General features: G+C 45.3%; 1 protein-coding gene across 1 annotated transcript in view; it reads left to right on the top strand.

The window, feature by feature from the left end:
• The window catches only part of RBM18 (RNA binding motif protein 18), a 24071-nt gene extending 3661 nt beyond the window's left edge, over window positions 1-20410 (top strand). The window contains exons 2-6 of the mRNA XM_040442390.1: window positions 9277-9410; window positions 9827-9953; window positions 11353-11439; window positions 12754-12839; window positions 19984-20410. Coding sequence (XP_040298324.1) covers window positions 9298-9410; window positions 9827-9953; window positions 11353-11439; window positions 12754-12839; window positions 19984-20143 — 573 coding nt within the window. The 5' untranslated portion in view covers window positions 9277-9297 and the 3' untranslated portion in view covers window positions 20144-20410. The remainder of the gene's footprint in view (window positions 1-9276; window positions 9411-9826; window positions 9954-11352; window positions 11440-12753; window positions 12840-19983) is intronic.

Below are 20410 nucleotides of genomic sequence, written 5' to 3'. Positions count from 1 at the left end.
TTGTGCTGCGGATGTAGTAAGCATGCGTGTATGTCACTTGTGCTGCGGATGTAGTAAGCATGCGTGTATGTCACTTGTGCTGTGGATGTAGTAAGCATGCGTGTATGTCACTTGTGCTGTGGATGTAGTAAGCATGCGTGTATGTCACTTGTGCTGTGGATGTAGTAAGCATGCGTGTATGTCACTTGTGCTGTGGATGTAGCAAGCATGCGTGTATGTCACTTGTGCTGTGGATGTAGCAAGCATGCGTGTATGTCACTTGTACTCAGCGCATTTGTGTAAGAGCACATAGTTCAGGGGAGATGCCAAGACTCCTAGAAAGTTGAGGTTGTTGTTTTCTGTTGATGGCATTTTATAACAGTTTTTCAAGGAATACTGTAAAAAAACGAATGGGGCAGAATGGGTTGAAAATAACAAATAATATTCACCCCACTTATCCCCCCCCCACCACTGCTGCTCTGGTCTCCATTCCCAGGCTTGACACACAGGAAGCGGCTTGTACTGGCTGCACCTGTGACCAGTGATTGGCTAAGCAGAACAGCAGTGGTGGGGAATCGGTGAGGTGAGTAACGACCCTTCAGCATTAGATACTCTGAAAACTACGGGGAACATCCACCGTGGAAACTGCAGCAGAAGTCCCTTGACCCCTTTTGATTTGCAGTTGTACACGTCACAGACCTGCACGTGGATTTACCTCTAGTCACTGGGGCTAATCCACATGTGGCTGCGGAGACCACTGCAAGAACGAGCAGGTCGGTTGTTCAGTTTACTCTGCATATTTTGAGCAGATCCCTCCTGTTTTTTGGTCTTGGAGTACGTGCCAAAAGCCTTATGGAACATTTGCTATCTGAACATGCTCTTACTGGTCTCGCTACTAAGAAAACCTAAGTTGGCTCCTGAAGATGACATTAGGTCATAGTCATACAGGACAAGACGTGTATCTGCTTTTGCACTTGGACTTGTAGGTCTCCTTTTTGACCGATCTGATGGTGAGCTCCATAGCGCCGGTGTCCTGATGATACCTCAGAAGACATTGGGTTGTTCGCGGTGTCTCCTCATGACGTTGAGCAGTGATTTCCTTTGTATTGATTGGCGTTGAATGCTTTGTCTCACCGGCTGATACTTGGCTGTGAATTTCATTCATCGTCTCGCAGGAATCGTAGCTAATCACGGAAAGACACTGATTCTTACCAGACCAGAATAAGGCTATATCACACCAGATCTGATGTCATGGCGCCTGGTGCCCTGTAACACTATAGAGGAGCGCACGTGACCGTATCCTGAAGCTGGCCACACACAGCGCGTCCTCGCACAATGTACTGCTCTTCCCCCAGCCATGTAAGCCGTCCTTTCTGATCCTTCCACTTCTAAAGGGTAGGCTTGGCACTGTGCTTTGCTGCCATGCAGGTAGGGAGTTCACAGGGCAAGGCCACGATGAAGAATGCTCGAGATGCTCCTTCTGCATCACCCTCGTGAGCTCAGACCTATGGGGGACCCAGAAGATGCTGGCATAGTCTTTCACATGTATTTCTGCCAGCAGCTGTGGTTACTGGGGGTGGCACTGTTTTGACTAAAGAATGAGAAGGGGCTAAGATACTGAGGGATGGGGGCACTGCTGTGACCACTAGGGAAAGAGGGCGTTGCAGTGATTACTGAAGAAGAGGGCACCAATGTGACTACTAGGGAGAAGGAGTACAGTCGTGGCCAAAAGTTTTGAGAATGACACAAATATTAGTTTTCACAAAGTTTGCTGCTAAACTGCTTTTATATCTTTGTTTCAGTTGTTTCTGTGATGTAGTGAAATATAATTACACGCACTTCATACGTTTCAAAGGCTTTTATCGACAATTACATGACATTTTTTCAAAGAGTCAGTATTTGCAGTGTTGGCCCTTCTTTTTCAGGACCTCTGCAATTCGACTGGGCATGCTCTCAATCAACTTCTGGGCCAATTCCTGACTGATAGCAACCCATTCTTTCATAATCACTTCTTGGAGTTTGTCAGAATTAGTGGGTTTTTGTTTGTCCACCCGCCTCTTGAGGATTGACCACAAGTTCTCAATGGGATTAAGATCTGGGGAGTTTCCAGGCCATGGACCCAAAATGTCAGCGTTTTGGTCCCCAAGCCACTTAGTTATCACTTTTGCCTTATGGCACGGTGCTCCATCGTGCTGGAAAATGCATTGTTCTTCACCAAACTGTTGTTGGATTGTTGGAAGAAGTTGCTGTTGGAGGGTGTTTTGGTACCATTCTTTATTCATGGCTGTGTTTTTGGGCTAAATTGTGAGTGAGCCCACTCCCTTGGATGAGAAGCAACCCCACACTGAATGGTCTCAGGATGCTTTACTGTTGGCATGACACAGGACTGATGGTAGCGCTCACCTTTTCTTCTCCGGGCAAGCCTTTTTCCAGATGCCCCAAACAATCGGAAAGAGGCTTCATCGGAGAATATGACTTTGCCTCAGTCCTCAGCAGTCCATTCACCTTACTTTCTGCAGAAGATCAATTTGTCCCTGATGTTTTTTTTGGAGAGAAGTGGCTTCTTTGCTGCCCTTCTTGACACCAGGCCATCTTCCAAAAGTCTTCGCCTCACTGTGCGTGCAGATGCACTCACACCTGCCTGCTGCCATTCCTGTGCAAGCTCTGCACTGGTGGCACTCCGATCCCACAGCTGAATCCTCTTTAGGAGACGATCCTGGCGCTTGCTGGACTTTCTTGGACGCCCTGAAGCCTTCTTAACAAGAATTGAACCTCTTTCCTTCAAGTTCTTGATGATCCTATAAATTGTTGATTGAGGTGCAATCTTAGTAGCCACAATATCCTTGCCTGTGAAGCCATTTCTATGCAACGCAATGATGGCTGCACGCGTTTCTTTGCAGGTCACCATGGTTAACAATGGAAGAACAATGATTTCAAGCATCACCCTCCTTTTAACATGTCAAGTCTGCCATTTTAACCCAATCAGCCTGACATAATGATCTCCAGCCTTGTGCTCGTCAACATTCTCACCTGAGTTAACAAGACGATTACTGAAATTATCTCATCAGGTCCTTTAATGACAGCAATGAAATGCAGTGGAAAGGTGTTTTTGAGATTAAGTTAATTTTCATGGCAAAGAAGGACTATGCAATTCATCTGATCACTCTTCATAACATTCTGGAGTATATGCAAATTGCTATTATAAAAACTTAAGCAGCAACTTTTCCAATTTCCAATATTTATGTAATTCTCAAAACTTTTGGCCACGACTGTACACTCCTGTGACTGTGGTTTGGGGAGTACAACCCTGGGTGTTATGGAGTTCAGGAAATATCTGGAATGTAGGTTATGGGTTGTATGTTTCTGGAGGGATTCATTCTGATTGCCTGATTTGGAGTTGGAAAGGAATTTTTCTCCCTTAAAGGGGTAGTCCCATCACAGAAAATGGGGGCATATCTCTAGGATATGCCCCTATTGTCTGATAGGTGCAGGTGCCTCCTCTGGGACCCGCACCTACGCTGAGAACAGAGCTGGGAGAGTGGTGGTTGCCACCGCCAAGCACTCTCCCCATACAAGTGAATGGGAGCGCACCGATTAATTTCTTTGGGGCCGATGAAATTAGCCAAGCTAGTGCTCGGTCGTTTTTCGGCGGCCCCATAGAAATGAATGGAGGGCGGCTGCACATGCGCAGTGTGCCCTCCACCACCTTTCCCCACTCTGATCTCAGTGTAGGTGCAGGTCTATCAGACAATGGGGGATATCCCATATTCCCCCATTGTCTGTGATGGAAATACCCCTTTAAAGGGGTTGGGCATCTGAGTAGGATATCCCACCAATGTCAGATAGGTGAGACCCGCCCCTATCTCTAGAACGGGGGCCCCAAAGTGAAGGCATGCTCTCCATTCACTTTGAGTGCACTTAGCTATTTCCGGATAACTCATAGCGGCGCACCGTGCAAGTGCGGCCATCTCTCCATTCACTTTCATGGGAGTTCCTGAAATAGGAGAGCCAGAGGCTCTTTTCGGCACTTCCACAAAAGTTAATGGAGGGTGACCATGCTTGCATTCACTTTGGGGGGCCAAGATCTAGAGAGCGGTGTGGGACCTATCTGACATTGGTGGCATATTGCTAGGAGATAGGCCAACACCTTTAATATGGGGCAATTGGTGACCACTCCGTATTTTTTTTTTAGTTTTTGCTTTAGGCCGAGTTCACACGACCAGTGCCCGTGCTGTGGCCCGCAAATTGCGGGCCGCAATGCACGATCACCAGGTGTAGGTCAGCCGCATCGGATCGCGGACCCATTCACTTTAATGGGTCCGCGATCCGCCCTTTCCGCAAAAAGATAAGACATGTTCTATCTTTTTGCGGAACGGAAGTACGGGACGCAACCCCACGGAAGCACTCCGTAGTGCTTCCGAGGGGTCCCGTTCCGTGCGGCCGTTCCGCAATTCCGGATTTGTGGACCCATTGAAGTGAATGGGTCCGCATCCGTGATGCGGAATGCACACGGAACTATGGCCGTGTATTGCGGCCCGCAATACGGCCACGAATCACACACGTTCGTGTGAACTAGGCCTTATTCTGGATCAACACAGTATGATTATACACTCACCTAAAGAATTATTAGGAACACCATACTAATACGGTGTTGGACCCCCTTTTGCCTTCAGAACTGCCTTAATTCTACGTGGCATTGATTCAACAAGGTGCTGATAGCATTCTTTAGAAATGTTGGCCCATATTGATAGGATAGCATCTTGCAGTTGATGGAGATTTGAGGGATGCACATCCAGGGCATGAAGCTCCCGTTCCACCACATCCCAAAGATGCTCTATTGGGTTGAGATCTGGGGACTGTGGAGGCCCTTTTAGTACAGTGAACTCATTGTCATGTTCAAGAAACCAATTTGAAATGATTTGAGCTTTGTGACATGGTGCATTATCCTGCTGGAAGTAGCCATCAGAGGATGGATACATGTTCTCATTCTGTTTACGCCAAATTCGGACTCTACCATTTGAATGTCTCAACAGAAATCGAGACTCATCAGACCAGGCAACATTTTTCCAGTCTTCAACAGTCCAATTTTGGTGAGCTCGTGCAAATTGTAGCCTCTTTTTCCTATTTGTAGTGGAGATGAGTGGTACCCGGTGGGGTCTTCTGCTGTTGTAGCCCATCCGCCTCAAGGTTGTGCGTGTTGTGGCTTCACAAATGCTTTGCTGCATACCTCGGTTGTAACGAGTGGTTATTTCAGTCAACGTTGCTCTTCTATCAGCTTGAATCAGTCGGCCCATTCTCCTGTGGCCTCTAGCATCTACAAGGCATTTTTGCCCACAGGACTGCCGCATACTGGATGTTTTTCCCTTTTCACACCATTCTTTGTAAACCCTAGAAATGGTTGTGCGTGAAAATCCCAGTAACTGAGCAGATTGTGAAATACTCAGACCGGCCCGTCTGGCACCAACAACCATGCCACGCTCAAAATTGCTTAAATCACCTTTCTTTCCCATTCTGACATTCAGTTTGGAGTTCAGGAGATTGTCTTGACCAGGAGCACACCCCTAAATGCATTGAAGCAACTGCCATGTGATTGGTTGACTAGATAATTGCATTAATGAGAAATAGAACAGGTGTTCCTAATAATTCTTTAGGTGAGTGTATATTGGACTGTTTTTAGACCTATGTCTTTTTCTAACCTTCCCAACTATGTAACATGTTCCTATTCACTGCCAGCAAGAAGAAAGTTTGAATATGGTGAGAGATTTCTGATTTACATAACTTTTCATTATACATTTACATAAAACAAGGCTGCTGAGAGAATACAAGTGAATGAAATGCTTTATTGAGTATCTTCCTTAGGCCTCTTGCACACGACTGTATGGCTTTTTCAGTATTTTGCGGTCCGCAAAAAAACTGATCCGCAAAAAATACGAATGATGTCCGCGTGCATTCGGTTTTTTGCGGAACGGAACAGCTGGCCCCTGATAGAACATTACTATCCTTGTCTGTTATGTGAACAATAATAGGACATGTTCTATCTTTGAACGGAAATACGGAAACGGAAGGCATACGGAGTACCTTCCATGTTTATTTTTATTATTTTTGCGGATCCATTGAAATCAATGGTTCCGTATACGGTCCGTATACAGAACGCAAAAAACGGAACCTAAACAGAAAAAAAACATTTGTGTGCAAGAGGCCTAAGGATTTTTGGAAAGGGGATAAATATAATGAATTGGACACTTGAAATATCCATACCCCCTCAGAAATTTCTGTATCTGAAAATCCGTTCTATAATCATTGATACAAAAAATAATGCACCAAGAAGGATTTGTTGGAAACTAATGAAACTTTCTATGTGCAAAAGTAATGATGATATGTGATTACAATAGTAGAGCAAAAGGATACATTTATTTGGGAAAACAATTGAAAAGGGGCTCTAGGACCCTGTTGGGCCTCCTCTACCCTTGATACAAGATGAGATACGGCCTCTAGCCTGGATACAAGATGAGATACGGCCTCTAGCCTGGATACAAGATGAGATACGGCCTCTAGCCTTGATACAAGATGAGATTTGGCCTCTAGCCTGGATACAAGATGAGTTACGGCCTCTAGCCTGGATACAAGATGAGTTACGGCCTCTAGCCTGGATACAAGATGAGTTACGGCCTCTAGCCTGGATACAAGATGAGATACGGCCTCTAGCCTGGATACAAGATGAGATACGGCCTCTAGCCTGGATACAAGATGAGTTACGGCCTCTAGCCTGGATACAAGATGAGTTACGGCCTCTAGCCTGGATACAAGATGAGATACGGCCTCTAGCCTGGATACAAGATGAGATACGGCCTCTAGCCTGGATACAAGATGACATACGGCCTCTAGCCTGGATACAAGATGACATACGGCCTCTAGCCTGGATACAAGATGAGATACGGCCTCTAGCCTGGATACAAGATGAGACACGGCCTCTAGCTTGGATACAAGATGAGATACGGCCTCTAGCCTGGATACAAGATGAGATACGGCCTCTAGCCTGGATACAAGATGAGATACGGCCTCTAGCCTGGATACAAGATGAGATACGGCCTCTAGCCTGGATACAAGATGAGATACGGCCTCTAGCCTGGATACAAGATGAGATACGGCCTCTAGCCTGGATACAAGATGAGATACGGCCTCTAGCCTGGATACAAGATGAGATACGGCCTCTAGCCTGGATACAAGATGAGTTACGGCCTCTAGCCTGGATACAAGATGAGATACGGCCTCTAGCCTGGATACAAGATGAGATACGGCCTCTAGCCTGGATACAAGATGAGATACGGCCTCTAGCCTGGATACAAGATGAGATACGGCCTCTAGCCTGGATACAAGATGAGATACGGCCTCTAGCCTGGATGCAAGATGAGACACGGCCTCTAGCCTGGATACAAGATGAGACACGGCCTCTAGCCTGGATACAAGATGAGACACGGCCTCTAGCCTGGATACAAGATGAGATACGGCCTCTAGCCTGGATACAAGATGAGATACGGCCTCTAGCCTGGATACAAGATGAGATACGGCCTCTAGCCTGGATACAAGATGAGATACGGCCTCTAGCCTGGATACAAGATGAGATACGGCCTCTAGCCTGGATACAAGATGAGACACGGCCTCTAGCCTGGATACAAGATGAGACACGGCCTCTAGCCTGGATACAAGATGAGATACGGCCTCTAGCCTGGATACAAGATGAGATACGGCCTCTAGCCTGGATACAAGATGAGATACGGCCTCTAGCCTGGATACAAGATGAGATACGGCCTCTAGCCTGGATACAAGATGAGATACGGCCTCTAGCCTGGATACAAGATGAGATACGGCCTCTAGCCTGGATACAAGATGAGATACGGCCTCTAGCCTGGATACAAGATGAGATACGGCCTCTAGCCTGGATACAAGATGAGATACGGCCTCTAGCCTGGATACAAGATGAGATACGGCCTCTAGCCTGGATACAAGATGAGATACGGCCTCTAGCCTGGATACAAGATGAGATACGGCCTCTAGCCTGGATACAAGATGGTGTATGCTCACAGATGATGCAGCTGGGCCTGTAGATCCTGCATACTCCTGGGTTGCTGAAGCTGGTGTCCCAGCTGGTCCCATAAGTGCTTGATTGGCGATAAATCTGGTGACCAGGCAGGCCAAGGAAGTGTTACAATCTGGCAGAGACATTCGTGAGAAATCCCTGCTGTGTGTGGGTAAGCAAAATGCCAGTTGGAAGCCCAGCCATGAGAGGAACACATGTGGCCGCCGGACGTCCTGCACATATTCCTGAGCTGTTAGTGTCCCTCATATCACTACTAGGGGTTACCGACTGTCGTATGTGATGGCTCCCCAGATCATCACACCAGCATTTTGGGGCAGTGCGTCGCTCCACAGCAAAGGCAGGATGGAAGCACTCCCCACCAGTCCTCCATACAATCCGACTGTCATCAGATCCCAAACAGAACCTGGATTCATTGCTAAAGGCAATACAGTTCCAGTCTATAGCAGTGCAGCTTTCTTGTTCACAAAACCACTGCACATGGAGGCGATAGTGGCTGGCTGTAAATGGCAGGACACGTGATGTGCTGTGACACCAAATTTCCTTCTGCTAAGTGCCTGGAAATGGTTCGGCCATAGACTGGGGTGTGTAAGGAAGGTGCCATCTGTGTCTGGATGGTGGACCACAGAACTGTGCTTTCGCTTGTCAGGGGATCAAACAATCCTCTACTGGTGGTCTGTCTGGGCTGTCCGGAGCCTATTCATTATGTGTGCGTGCCCTCATGTAACCACTGCTCCCAACACCTCCTGACAGCTAGATCAGAATGGCCTAGAGGGCCATCTGTTTGCCGTAACAACCATCCTACGCCCAATGATGCTCCCTCTTAAAGTCTTTCAACCAGGCAAAATGTCTTAGTGCTTTGTAGAGCCATGTCTAGCAGTCAACAATCTCTCATCCAGAGGTACGCTACCCAAAAGTAGCCTCTGAGAGCCCTTTCATAGGGCAGCAGGGAAGCATTTTTACGCCTTCTTGTGGCAAAACCCATTATCTAATCAGACCACACCTGTAATCATTTACATATCTGCCTGAGACCTAACTACACGCCGAGTTTTGCAGCAATCAGACATTTTTTTTGGTCAACTGAATGATGACGTGGAGGCAGAACACAAATGGATTCCTTCCAACCCCAGTTTAGCTAGATAAAACACTTGCAGAAATGTCTGTAATTCGTATTAATAAGTTTTTTGTGGTTCTGTTCTTAGAGCTGTTTGTAGGACACATCGATGGAGGAAGAATTGAAATCATTGCCTCTGGAGAACGCGTCGATCCTGTCTGAGGGTTCACTTCAGGATGGACATCGGTTATGGATTGGGAATCTGGACCCTAAAATCACTGAGTGAGTGTTAAGTCGGTATTATCGAATGTGTAAAGTTACGGGGTTATCCCATGAAAATTAATTATTATCCTGTCCATGGTGTAAGAGATAAATCAGATCAGATCATGGGTGGTCCAACCACTGAGACCCCAGTGATCCTGAAAATGGACAGTCCCCTCTAAGGATGAAGTAGTAGTGTACAAGTCGTTTCACCGCTCAATTTCCGTGTGACTGACGGAGCACTGGACCGACATGTGCACTACCACATTATTCATAAGCGGGACTTGGGGAATACTGGTGGCTTCTGTTGGACCACCAGTGATGTGGTCAGTCATGTTTGTGGAATAACCCCTTTAAGCATCTTTATAATATATCAGTGATTGCTTCTTTTATTCACTCTTTGTTAATGCAGAATTGATCTGTTCCTATTCCTTCAGGTTCCACCTGTTAAAATTACTGCAGAAATTTGGCAACGTGAAACAGTTTGATTTCCTGTTTCACAAATCGGGGGCCCTGGAAGGGCAACCTCGGGGCTACTGCTTTGTAAATTTTGAAACAAAACTGGTAAGTTTATCATGACCAATCCATACAGTATTTCACCTTTCAAAAAGTAGAGCCTTGGCCCAGATTTACTAATCCTATAGATGGTGTAAGCTGAGGTTTATCACAGGGGCTCAGGCTGGTGGATGATAAATCTGCTGCCGGGATCTCTGGCTCTGTACCAACTATTGGTGGGTTTACCCATTTTTACTCCAGAAGCCCTGCCCACGTTCCGCTAAGGATACATTAGTAAATCTGGGCCCTTCTTTCTAATCCCAGACAAAGCCTTTTTAGATTTTGATAAAGGTGAAGCTGGATAGACATGCACTGGGACAAATAATGTGTATGGGGTATTACATATTCTGCACGATATGCATCAATTACCACATGCAGAGAGAGCCCGTGTCTCACTGGATTATTATTATGGCCCTCAGTGGGATGTGGGGGCGGTATTCCCACTTTTAATAACATTATGATTGGTAAAAGTCCAACCATTAGGACCCATGCCAGTTCCAAGAATCTAGCATCCAAGTTGGACCCCATCATTTAGCAATGGCTTATCCTAGCAATATGCCATCACTTCCCATGGTGGGAAAAATCCCATTAGTGTTTACAATTTTACTTTTTATAGCAATTGTAGCAGGGATAACATGTATTCCTGTACATACAGAGCACCCAGTTTTTGATGTTTTTTTATTTATTTAAAGGGTGTCCCATTACAAGAACATATCCCCCTCTCCATCGGGAATCCAACCACTGGGGCCTTTGGTGATCACAAGAATAGACTCAAGCCCTCACTTTTAGCCATCTATTCTTCTCTGTCTTCTGCCTTATGTGGCTGTTTCAGACATAGAGCTCCATCTGTTATTGCACACGGATTTAAGTCCAGAAAGCATGCAGTACAAGCTGCCTGATTGTGAATTATTAGCTATGTACTCCTTTGGGAGCATTTTTTTTTATTACTGCAAAAAAAATTGGAGTCCTTTTCTCTGTACTTAGCTGAGATGCTCTACTAGTAGTATCTGAATTTTCTCTCTGCTCCGTCAGACAGGGAGCTGACAGGCTCCTTATCTCTGCTCTCAGACCTTATAAACACTTATCAAAGCTCACTCCTTATCTTACTAAATGTGAGTAACAAAAAATGTGGCTTAAATAAGTGTTTATGACCACTGGGTTATTAGATGACCGTCAAAAAGTCAAAGGATGCACATAGCTAGACAAACGGTTAACCCTTTGTGACAGAATGGCTCAATATTTTTAATAAAGACAATTGAAAAAAAGATTTTTAGCCCCAAATGAGTAAAATGCAATGATAACAAAAAAATTGCCCCACGACGGTGTACATAGCCTTTAATGTATTAGGGTAAGAACGATACCAAGGCACCTATTGTTTAAATATTTTATTTATTTCTTTTTTATACAGGAAGCTGAAAAAGCTATCCAATGCCTCAATGGAAAAATGGCCCTGTCAAAGAAATTGGTCGTGAGATGGGCACATGCACAAATTAAGGTAACATCCCTATATATCAAAAGCCAGTAAGGACGCTACATGTCAGGCTACTTTCACACTAGCGTTATGGCTTTCCGTTTCTGAGATCCGTCATGGGATTTTAAAAGCGGTCCAAAACGGATCAGTTTTGCCCTAATGCATTCTAAATGGAAAAGGATCCGCTCAGAATGCACCAGTTTGCCTCCGATCAATCACCATTCCGCTCTGGAGGCGGACACCAAAACGCTGCCTGCAGCGTTTTCTGTCCGCCATGTGGTGCGGAGCAAGACGGATCCGTCCTGACACACAATGTAAGTCAATGGGGACGGATCAGTTTTCTCTGACCCAATAGAAAACGGATCCGTCCCCTATTAACTTTCAATGGTGTTCATGACAGATCCGTCATGGCTATAGAAGACATAATACAACCGGATCCGTTTTTGTAGATCCATGACAAATCTGCAAAAAACGCTAATGTGAAAGTAGCCTTAGTTAGAACTGTAGGCTAATGGGACACTGTATTGCTCTGGCAGCCATTTTTAGTTTGTACAGATGCAGCAGAGTTAACCATCCTAACGTGTTAACTAGATGTAATAACTCGCCACAGTGTGACTGTTAAGGGCTCATACACATGAATGTATTTTCTTTCCTTGTCCGTTCCGTTTTTTTTTTTGCGGACCGTATACGGAACCATTCATTTCAATGTGTCTGCAAAAAAAAGGGAAGTTACTCCGTGTGCATTCCGTTTCCATATGTCCGTGTTTCTGTTACGCAAAAAAATAGAACATGTCATATTATTGTCCGCATTACAGACAAGGATAGTACTGTTCTATTAGGGGCCAGCTGTTCCGTTCCGCAAAATACGGAATGCACACAGACGTCATCCGTTTTTTTGCGGACTGCAAAATACATGCGGTCATGTGCATGAGCCCTAACTTTGCTACATCCGTATATAGTCTTGAATGTTGCCTCTTTGAACGTGGCTTTTTCCAGACTCTAGACTAAAGGAACACTGGATGCCTGACCCTCTCGATGATAGACTATTGGTTAGTAAAACGAATGTTCCTTTAGAGTTCTTCTTTCTCGTGGGCGTTCCCTAGCAGTTCTAAAGTGCATAGTAGTTCCCTCTGAATGGGTCTGAGCTGAGGTACCAGGATGGGAAACAAGTGGCTCCAGCAGACCCCTGTGCACCACATCTCCTCATTCTGCGTCCTGGGATCAGACTTCCACCCGTCCTAAGGATAGGCCTTTACTGTATAGACCTATGATTAAAGCTACACCATGACACTATTTATCGTGACTTCACGTACGATCCGTTGTTTCCATCTTTTGCAGAGATACGATAATTATAAAAGTGAAAAGGTCTTGCCAATCAGTTTGGAACCATCTTCAAGCATAGAACCAACTCAGTCCACTATAAGGTGACTTTTACGTGCTTTGCTTGTAGCATATCCATTCACGTGTCATTGAAATGTGTATGTAAGGTCTGCTTCCTGTCCAGCTTCATTTTACCGTGTTGTCTGTATGTACGCCTGGGCAGCCCACAGTTTAGGGGAATTTGTCCCCACGACCTTCTGCAGTAATACAGGAGTAGTATTGCAGATAAGAAGAAGTCCAGATTGCTATGTTTGATTTTCCTACTGTCCTCTGTTCCCCGGCTGTACGTTGCCAGGACTGTGCGCGTGCGCAGGAGTCCTCTCCATTATGTTAGCGTGGCACAGCAGTCCGGACTGTGTATTTCAGCACAGCTCTGAGCGCTGACAGCGGGGGAACGGGAGGCAATAGGGAAATAAAAAATATCAATCTGAACGTTTTCGGAGAGATTTATTAACTGGCTTAGTTGCCCATAGCAACCAATCAGATTCCACCTTTCATTTTTCAGCTCACCTTTCGAAAAATGAAAGGATCAATCTGCTTGGTTGCTAGAGGGCAGGTTCGCATCAGCGTTAGTAATTCCATTATACTGTTCCGTTAACAGAGTTATAACGGAATGCGAAACGGAACCCTTTCCGTTTTGCTCCGTCCTAATACATTTCTATGGGCACAAATAACGTCGACAGGACCTTTTTTTTTTTCCCATCATACATAACGTGCCCTTAGAAATGTATTAGGACGGAGCAAAACAGAATCCTTCTTAAAGGGTTCCGATTTGCATTTCGTCTTAAAATTCCGTTCTAACCCTGTTATAATGGAACAGTATGGTGGAATTACTAACGCTGGTGTGAACCCGCCCTAAGTCAGTTTTCCTTTGCTCCAGTTTTGATAAATCTCCCCCTTTATCTGCAGTACAAGTCATGCATTACTGCAGATAATAGTCCAAGATCATGGTGACAGATTCCCCCTAAATCTGCACGTAAGTTCCTGGTTGTACTAGCAGACTTAGTAGCCACGCAGACACGGTCAGTGGCAGCTGGACTCCCTGTAGGAGAAGTATATTGTATGAAGCTTGCATCCGAAATCCGGGACACACAGGAAGGTGCATGAAGCTTGGAGGTCTGGGGCCTTGGTCATACCTGAGGTGGGACCAGCACCTGTTTGACATATATGGCATATATTGTGGCCCTGACAATGTAGCCCTCGGACCAGATAAGGTCTAGTCTGGGGTCTGCATTCCCCCCGTAACTAGAGCTAAAATGGCAGCCCCATTTACAGGAGAAATCAGCACAAAAAATGTAATGTCAAATGCCCCAGAAGTTTTGTAGGAAGGAGGAATGACAAAGCGTAAAAAATACATATAATTTTTATTTATTTTTAAAAGCAACACTGCAGACTCTAGTTTTGTATAGGGGATGACAAAGCGTAAAAAATAAATATCATAAAAAAAAAAAAGACATACTGCAGGCTCTAGCCCGTTTTTTATTTTTTTAAAAATTACATTTTCGTAGATATAACAATACTAAAAATTCAAAAACTCCACATAAAGATAAAGCCCCAGTATCACTGAAAAAAAGTCACAAAAACTATTTTAATAAAAAGTTCTGGCTTTCAGAGATGCATGTACAAAAAAAAAATGGGAAATTGCCTGGTCTTGAACTGGTTAAATATAAGGGGTCATTTATCAAACTGGTGTAAAGTAGAACTGGCTCAGTTGCCCATAGCAACCAATCAGATCCCACCTTTCATTTTGCAAAGGAGCTGTGAAAAATGAAAGGTGGATTATTGCGCATATAATCAAAAGCGACGATTCTGCTGCGTTTTCAAGATCTCCGTCCGCTCCTGTGTAGAGTGAAGACCCCTATGGACGTAACATTGCTGACAGATGAACATGTTTCACCGTTTTTCCAGCCCAGACGGTGCTCAGTGCGCTAAACAACCTGGATTCCAGTCCGCCCCCTCCTTCGACCGATTCGACCGCTTTTCTCTTCACTTTCGAAAAGTGGCGAGAGAGAAGTAAAATGGCAAAAAGTCCCATGTTATTGACTACGTATGGCACGTGCCATCATTTGATACTTTTGAACGCCACAATTGTGGCGCAAATGCAGTAATAAATTCCCCCCTTTGTTCACCCTGACACCTTGTATCAAACTGAAAGGCGACACATGGGTGCGCCTTTTGTATTTAGGTCACGGAGAAGTGACCGCACTGGATACAATTTCAGCAGGCGCTCAACTGTATGCTTGTTCAGCTTCTACGTTTAATCGAGAATGTTTCTATTCACTGACATCAAACAGACATTGAACATGGTGAAGAACTGAAACACAGAGTGTATTAGGCTACATAGGATCTCAATAGCGGGTGAAAACGCTTCCGTTTTGTCCCCATTCATTTTCAATGGGGACAAAACGGAATGCGCCAAAATGCGTTCCGTTTGGTTGCGTTTTTCCATCCGCGATGTGGTGTGGAGCAAGACGGATCCGTCCTGACACACAATGTAAGTCCATGAGGACTGATCCGTTTTCTCTGACACAATAGAAAACAGATCCGTCCCCTAACGACTTTCAATGGTGTTCATAACAGATCCGTCATGGCTATAGAAGACCTAATACAACCGGATCCGGTCATGACGGATGAATGCGGTTGTAATATTGTAACAGAATAGTTTTTTGCAATTTCATGACGGATCCGCAAAAACTGCTAGTGTGAAAGAAACCTTAGAAAGATTTAGGCTGGGTTCACACGGGCGTTGCGGGAAAATGTGCGGGTTCGTTGCGGGAACACCCTCGATTTTTCCGCGCAAGTGCAAAACATTGTAATGCGTTTTGCACTCGCGTGAGAAAAATCGCGCATGTTTGGTACCCAATCTACAAAAAAAACGGATGACGTTCTGTATGGCATCAGTTTTTTTTGCGGATCTGTTTTTTTTTGCAGATCCATTGTAATAATGCCTATCCTTGTCCGCAAACTAGAAGAAAATAGGACATGCACTATTTTTTTTGCGGAGCAACGGAAATGGACATACTGATGCGGACAGCACACGGTGTGCTGTCCGCATTTTTTGCGGACCCATTGAAATTAATGGGTCCGCATCCTATCCGCAAAAAAAACGGATCGGTGACAGAAACAAAATCCGGTCGTGTGCATGAGGCCTTAAACTGGAAATCTCAACCTGTTAAATTCATGTTAGGGACCATGGAATGTCAAAACTCCGCCAGCTGCGGCCTAGTTTCTGCCTCCCGTTCTTTTGAATTGGAGGCAGCGCAAAAGATTGTGGAGCAGCAGTTTAGACCTACGACCTTGACGGGAAGGGACATGTTTGAGAATCGGAGGAAGAAACTATGCTGCCACCGGCAGATCTTTGGCCATGGGTTTCCTCGGCAAAATTCAGCTGGGAAAAAATGTTGGGTAAACAGGCCTTAAAGGGGTTGTCTCACTACAGCAAACTATAGGAAAAAGCATCATCATTTTTGATTGTCGGGACCGCAGGACTGTGCGTAGGCCGGCGCTTTTTTACTATAGTGTGCAAGCATGACCACCACCGCTGCTGGATTTACAGGGTGGTCATAACCACTGGATACGGGCAGTGTATAATGTGATGGAAAAATGAACCAAGCCAGCAAAGGGGGCAATATGGACAATCACAATACATTAGTAAGTGCCTTGTACTAACTTTCTCTACATGATAAATGCCACTTGCTGAAGGGACACAACCCCTTTAAGACTACTCTTTCGCACAGTTTTGCATTAGTGGTATGCAGCTAGATGACTTCCAGCACCCATGTCAAGCATATCCATAGGCCACCGTTCACCCCGCAGAGGTTGAAAGAGTGTAATGTTGGTCCGTGTCAGGCCAGTGTACATTTGTTGTGCTCTGTGGGATCGTGCATGGTGGACGGATGTATCGGAGGTATATATACCTCCGACAGGTGCTGCACAATGCCGTATGAAAGGACCCTTAGGGGATCTGCAAAAAGTCAACGTGCAGAACATCCCCACAAATTTCTTTCAGCATTTCTGCACCCAAAGCGCACCAAAAACTGCAATTTGTAACCTGTTTTTGGTGCAGATTTGATGCAGTTTTGCAGCAGATCTCGCCCTTCATCTGAAAAGGGTGAAATCCACAGCTAAAAGCTCATTCGGAAATCCACACAGCTGGTCAGTTTCCAGGCAGAAAAAATCAGCAAAGTGTACACTGTCCATTTTAATATGCTTTGCTGGTACCGTTTTGTACTGCGGTTTCTCCGGGAGTGCGGCAGGACCCTCATTGGGCATGGTTGTGGTTGTAGGAATCTAAATTACAGATAATGTGCGACTGGTGTGTCTTCCGTTCCGGCAGCATTCCGTTTAGAAGACCAGACACAAAACCACTGCAAGCTGCGGTTTTGTGTCTGGTCTTAAAAACGTAAAAAAAAACAATCTGCCACCGAAAACAATGTAAGTCAATGGTGACGGATCCGTTTTTTTTTTTTAGGAGCGTAAAAAACGGGATCCATCACCTATTGACTTTCAATGTATTTAGTGACTGCTTTGTTTTTTTTTCTGTTTTTGATTTCACACAACCGCATCGTAACGGAGAGGATGCATACTGATGTACAAAATCAAAACCAATCCGTTTAATTGAGATCCGAAATTAACAACGCAAGTGTGTAAGTAGCCTAAGCCAGTTTTCCTGTACACCAGTTTGATAAATCGCCCCTCATGTACCGGGGAAATGGCGTACAGTTAGGAAGAAGAGGGTCTATAGCCGTACATAGGAGCCGTATATGAAAAGGGTCGTATATTTGGTGACTGTGTTTCCAAAGTTGCTTCATTTTGTATTTGAGATTCCTTGGGGACAGCAATACAGAAGTGCCCTTGTGACCTCACCTGCAGCCTCTGAAGGTATATACTCCCCAGTAATGGTTACCAGTGCCATCCTGTGGTCTGTGTATTCATTACTACCACCAGAGCAGATACTGTGGGGTACGCAGGGGTATAGAGAGCCTTTTCAATGAGCGGGGGGGGGCCTCAGTCCTTCTGCTGATCCTGTCGGCCACATGGGTAATGCACTGATCAAACAACCTGTGTGTTTCTAAGTGGTCAGGAAATGGAAGGGCAAATGTAGTCTGCTAGCCCGAGGCAGCAGGCTGGGCCACGAGAGGTTAAACTGATTGATTGAGCGCTGTTGCTTTAACAGGAAGCTGATTTTCTCTGGGGAGCAGCAATGAACCGTAGGTCTGGGGTAGAGAGGTCAGACGTACAACAATCAAGGCTAAACAGCCAGTATCATGTCCCCGGCTCCTTCTGGGCTCTATTTCATGTCGGTGAGTTCTGCGGCCTGACAAATCTTCTCTAAGGCTGAGTTCACACGAGCGTGTCCAGATTAGGTCCGGATAAGGTCTGGATGCGTTGCGGCAAACCCGCGCGAGTAGTTCCCCAATTGCAGTCAGTTTTGACTGCGATTGCGTTCCGTTGTTCAGTTTTTATCGCGCGGGTGCAATGCGTTTTGCACGCGCGTGATAAAAAAAATTAATGTGGTACCCAGACCTGAACTTCTTCACAGAAGTTCAGGTTTGGGTTCAAGGTTGTGTAGATTGTACTATTTCCCCTTATAACATGGTTATAAGGGGAAATAATAGCATTCTGAATACAGAATGCATAGTACAATAGGGCTTTTTTTTTTTTGGACTCCTACAACAAGGGGCGTGCCTTAGAGGAAAGGTGGGCGTGGCCTGGCAGGAAGGGACTTGGCGTCAAAGGACCTGTCACCTCTCCTGACATGTTTGTTTTGGTCACTGCTTGCATGTCCCATGTAATTACAATTCTGAAGCATCTTTTCCTGTATCTGTATGTTGTGACATTCCTCTATTGCTCCTACTAGAAGTTGATGAATGAATTGCTAGCAGTTTGCAACAGTAAAGCTTTTACCAGTTTGGGGGGGGGGGGGGGCGTCCCTGCGTAGTCTGACACTGGCAGCGCTGATTGGATAATGTCAGACTGTACAGGGACACACGCCCAGATGGATCTTTATTATTGCAGACCGCTGGCAATTCAGTCATACATTTCTAGTAGGAATAATAGAGGAATGGCACAACATGCAGTTATATGAAAAGATGCTCTAGCATTGTTATTACAAGGGGGATGCAAGTAGTTACTAAAACAGACATGTCAGGAAAGGGGACAGGTCTTCTTTAAAGGGAGTCTGTCACCTACTCTGAGCATTTTAGACCACTCAGATTGGCGGTGGGGGGCTTCAGGATGGCCCCCGATAACGTTGATAACATACATTTAACCCCTCGGATGCCATGGTAAAATGTGACCACGGCATTTGGGAGGTCGAAAACCCAGACGTGCATCGGCTCCCCCTAGCGAGGATCGGGGAGCCGAATGTAGTGTGTGGCAGCCTCTGTACTCCTGAGTGATACGAGGTTGCTGCACATTAGTTCCTATGGAGAGCCTGCCTCATACACAGCAATGCTAATGTATTGGTGTCTATGAGAGAAGCAATTTAATGGTTGCTCGTTATAGTTTCCTAGGGAAACAAAAAAGAAAAAAAAAGTTTTAAAAAATGTAAAAAAAATAACAATTCAAATCACTACAAAATAAAAATACATAAACAAAAAATAAACATTATGGGCATCGCCGAGAGCAAGAACGCCCGTACTATTAAGATATACAAATATTTATCCCATATGGTGAGAAGTCAAAATGGCTGATTCACCATTTTTTGGTCGCTTCATCAACCCACAAAAAGTTGAATAAAAAGTGATCAAAAAGTCATACACACCCCACACTTCCAGCTACGTTGAATGCAACCGTAAATGGTGCCAAGAGAAAGCACAACTTGTCCGGCAAAAAAAATAGTTATGGCTTTGGGATGGAAGGGAGTAAAAAACAAAAATGGAATAAAAAATAAATAAAAAATCACTCTGTCCTGAAAGGGTTTCTCCTGCATACCATGGTCTTCTCCTGCAGACCATGGTCTTCTCCTGCAGACCATGGTCTTCTCCTGCAGACCATGGTCTTCTCCTGCAGACCATGGGCTTCTCCTGCAGACCATGGGCTTCTCCTGCAGACCATGGGCTTCTCCTGCAGACCATGGGCTTCTCCTGCAGACCATGGGCTTCTCCTGCAGACCATGGGCTTCTCCTGCAGACCATGGGCTTCTCCTGCTTTCTGCTCACCTACAACTTTTATTCCTTTGCACAGTGTCAGCGCCAAGATTAAAGCAATTGAGGCAAAGCTGAAGATGATGGCAGAGAATCCAGACCATGACCTCCCCGGCCAGCCTGCCTATTCCTATTTTAAGGCTTCTGAGAAGAAAAGGAGTACGCCCTATTCCAGAACTTCATGGAAAACTAAGAGATGACGTCACCGTTCCTCAAGACTCCTGAGGCTCCACAGACTCTTCGCACAACCCCACAATGTGTAGACCCCGTAATACCGTTAATTATAATAACACAGACCTCATCAAACCTTTTCCTTGCAGACTTGAATTTTCAGGAATGGAGAGCAGATTTTGGCCGGTTGGTGATTTTTGCATTCACTGTGTGTGCGGTTCTTTTATATGCAGGTATTTCTCGTGTGTGCTTTTATTTTACTAATAAGGTAGAAGGCGTATACCACATGTACTCCC

The sequence above is a fragment of the Bufo bufo genome, chromosome 8 (genome assembly GCF_905171765.1).
Source record: "Bufo bufo chromosome 8, aBufBuf1.1, whole genome shotgun sequence".
Taxonomy (NCBI): Eukaryota; Metazoa; Chordata; class Amphibia; order Anura; family Bufonidae; genus Bufo; species Bufo bufo.
This window is presented reverse-complemented; position numbering and strand designations above follow the sequence as displayed.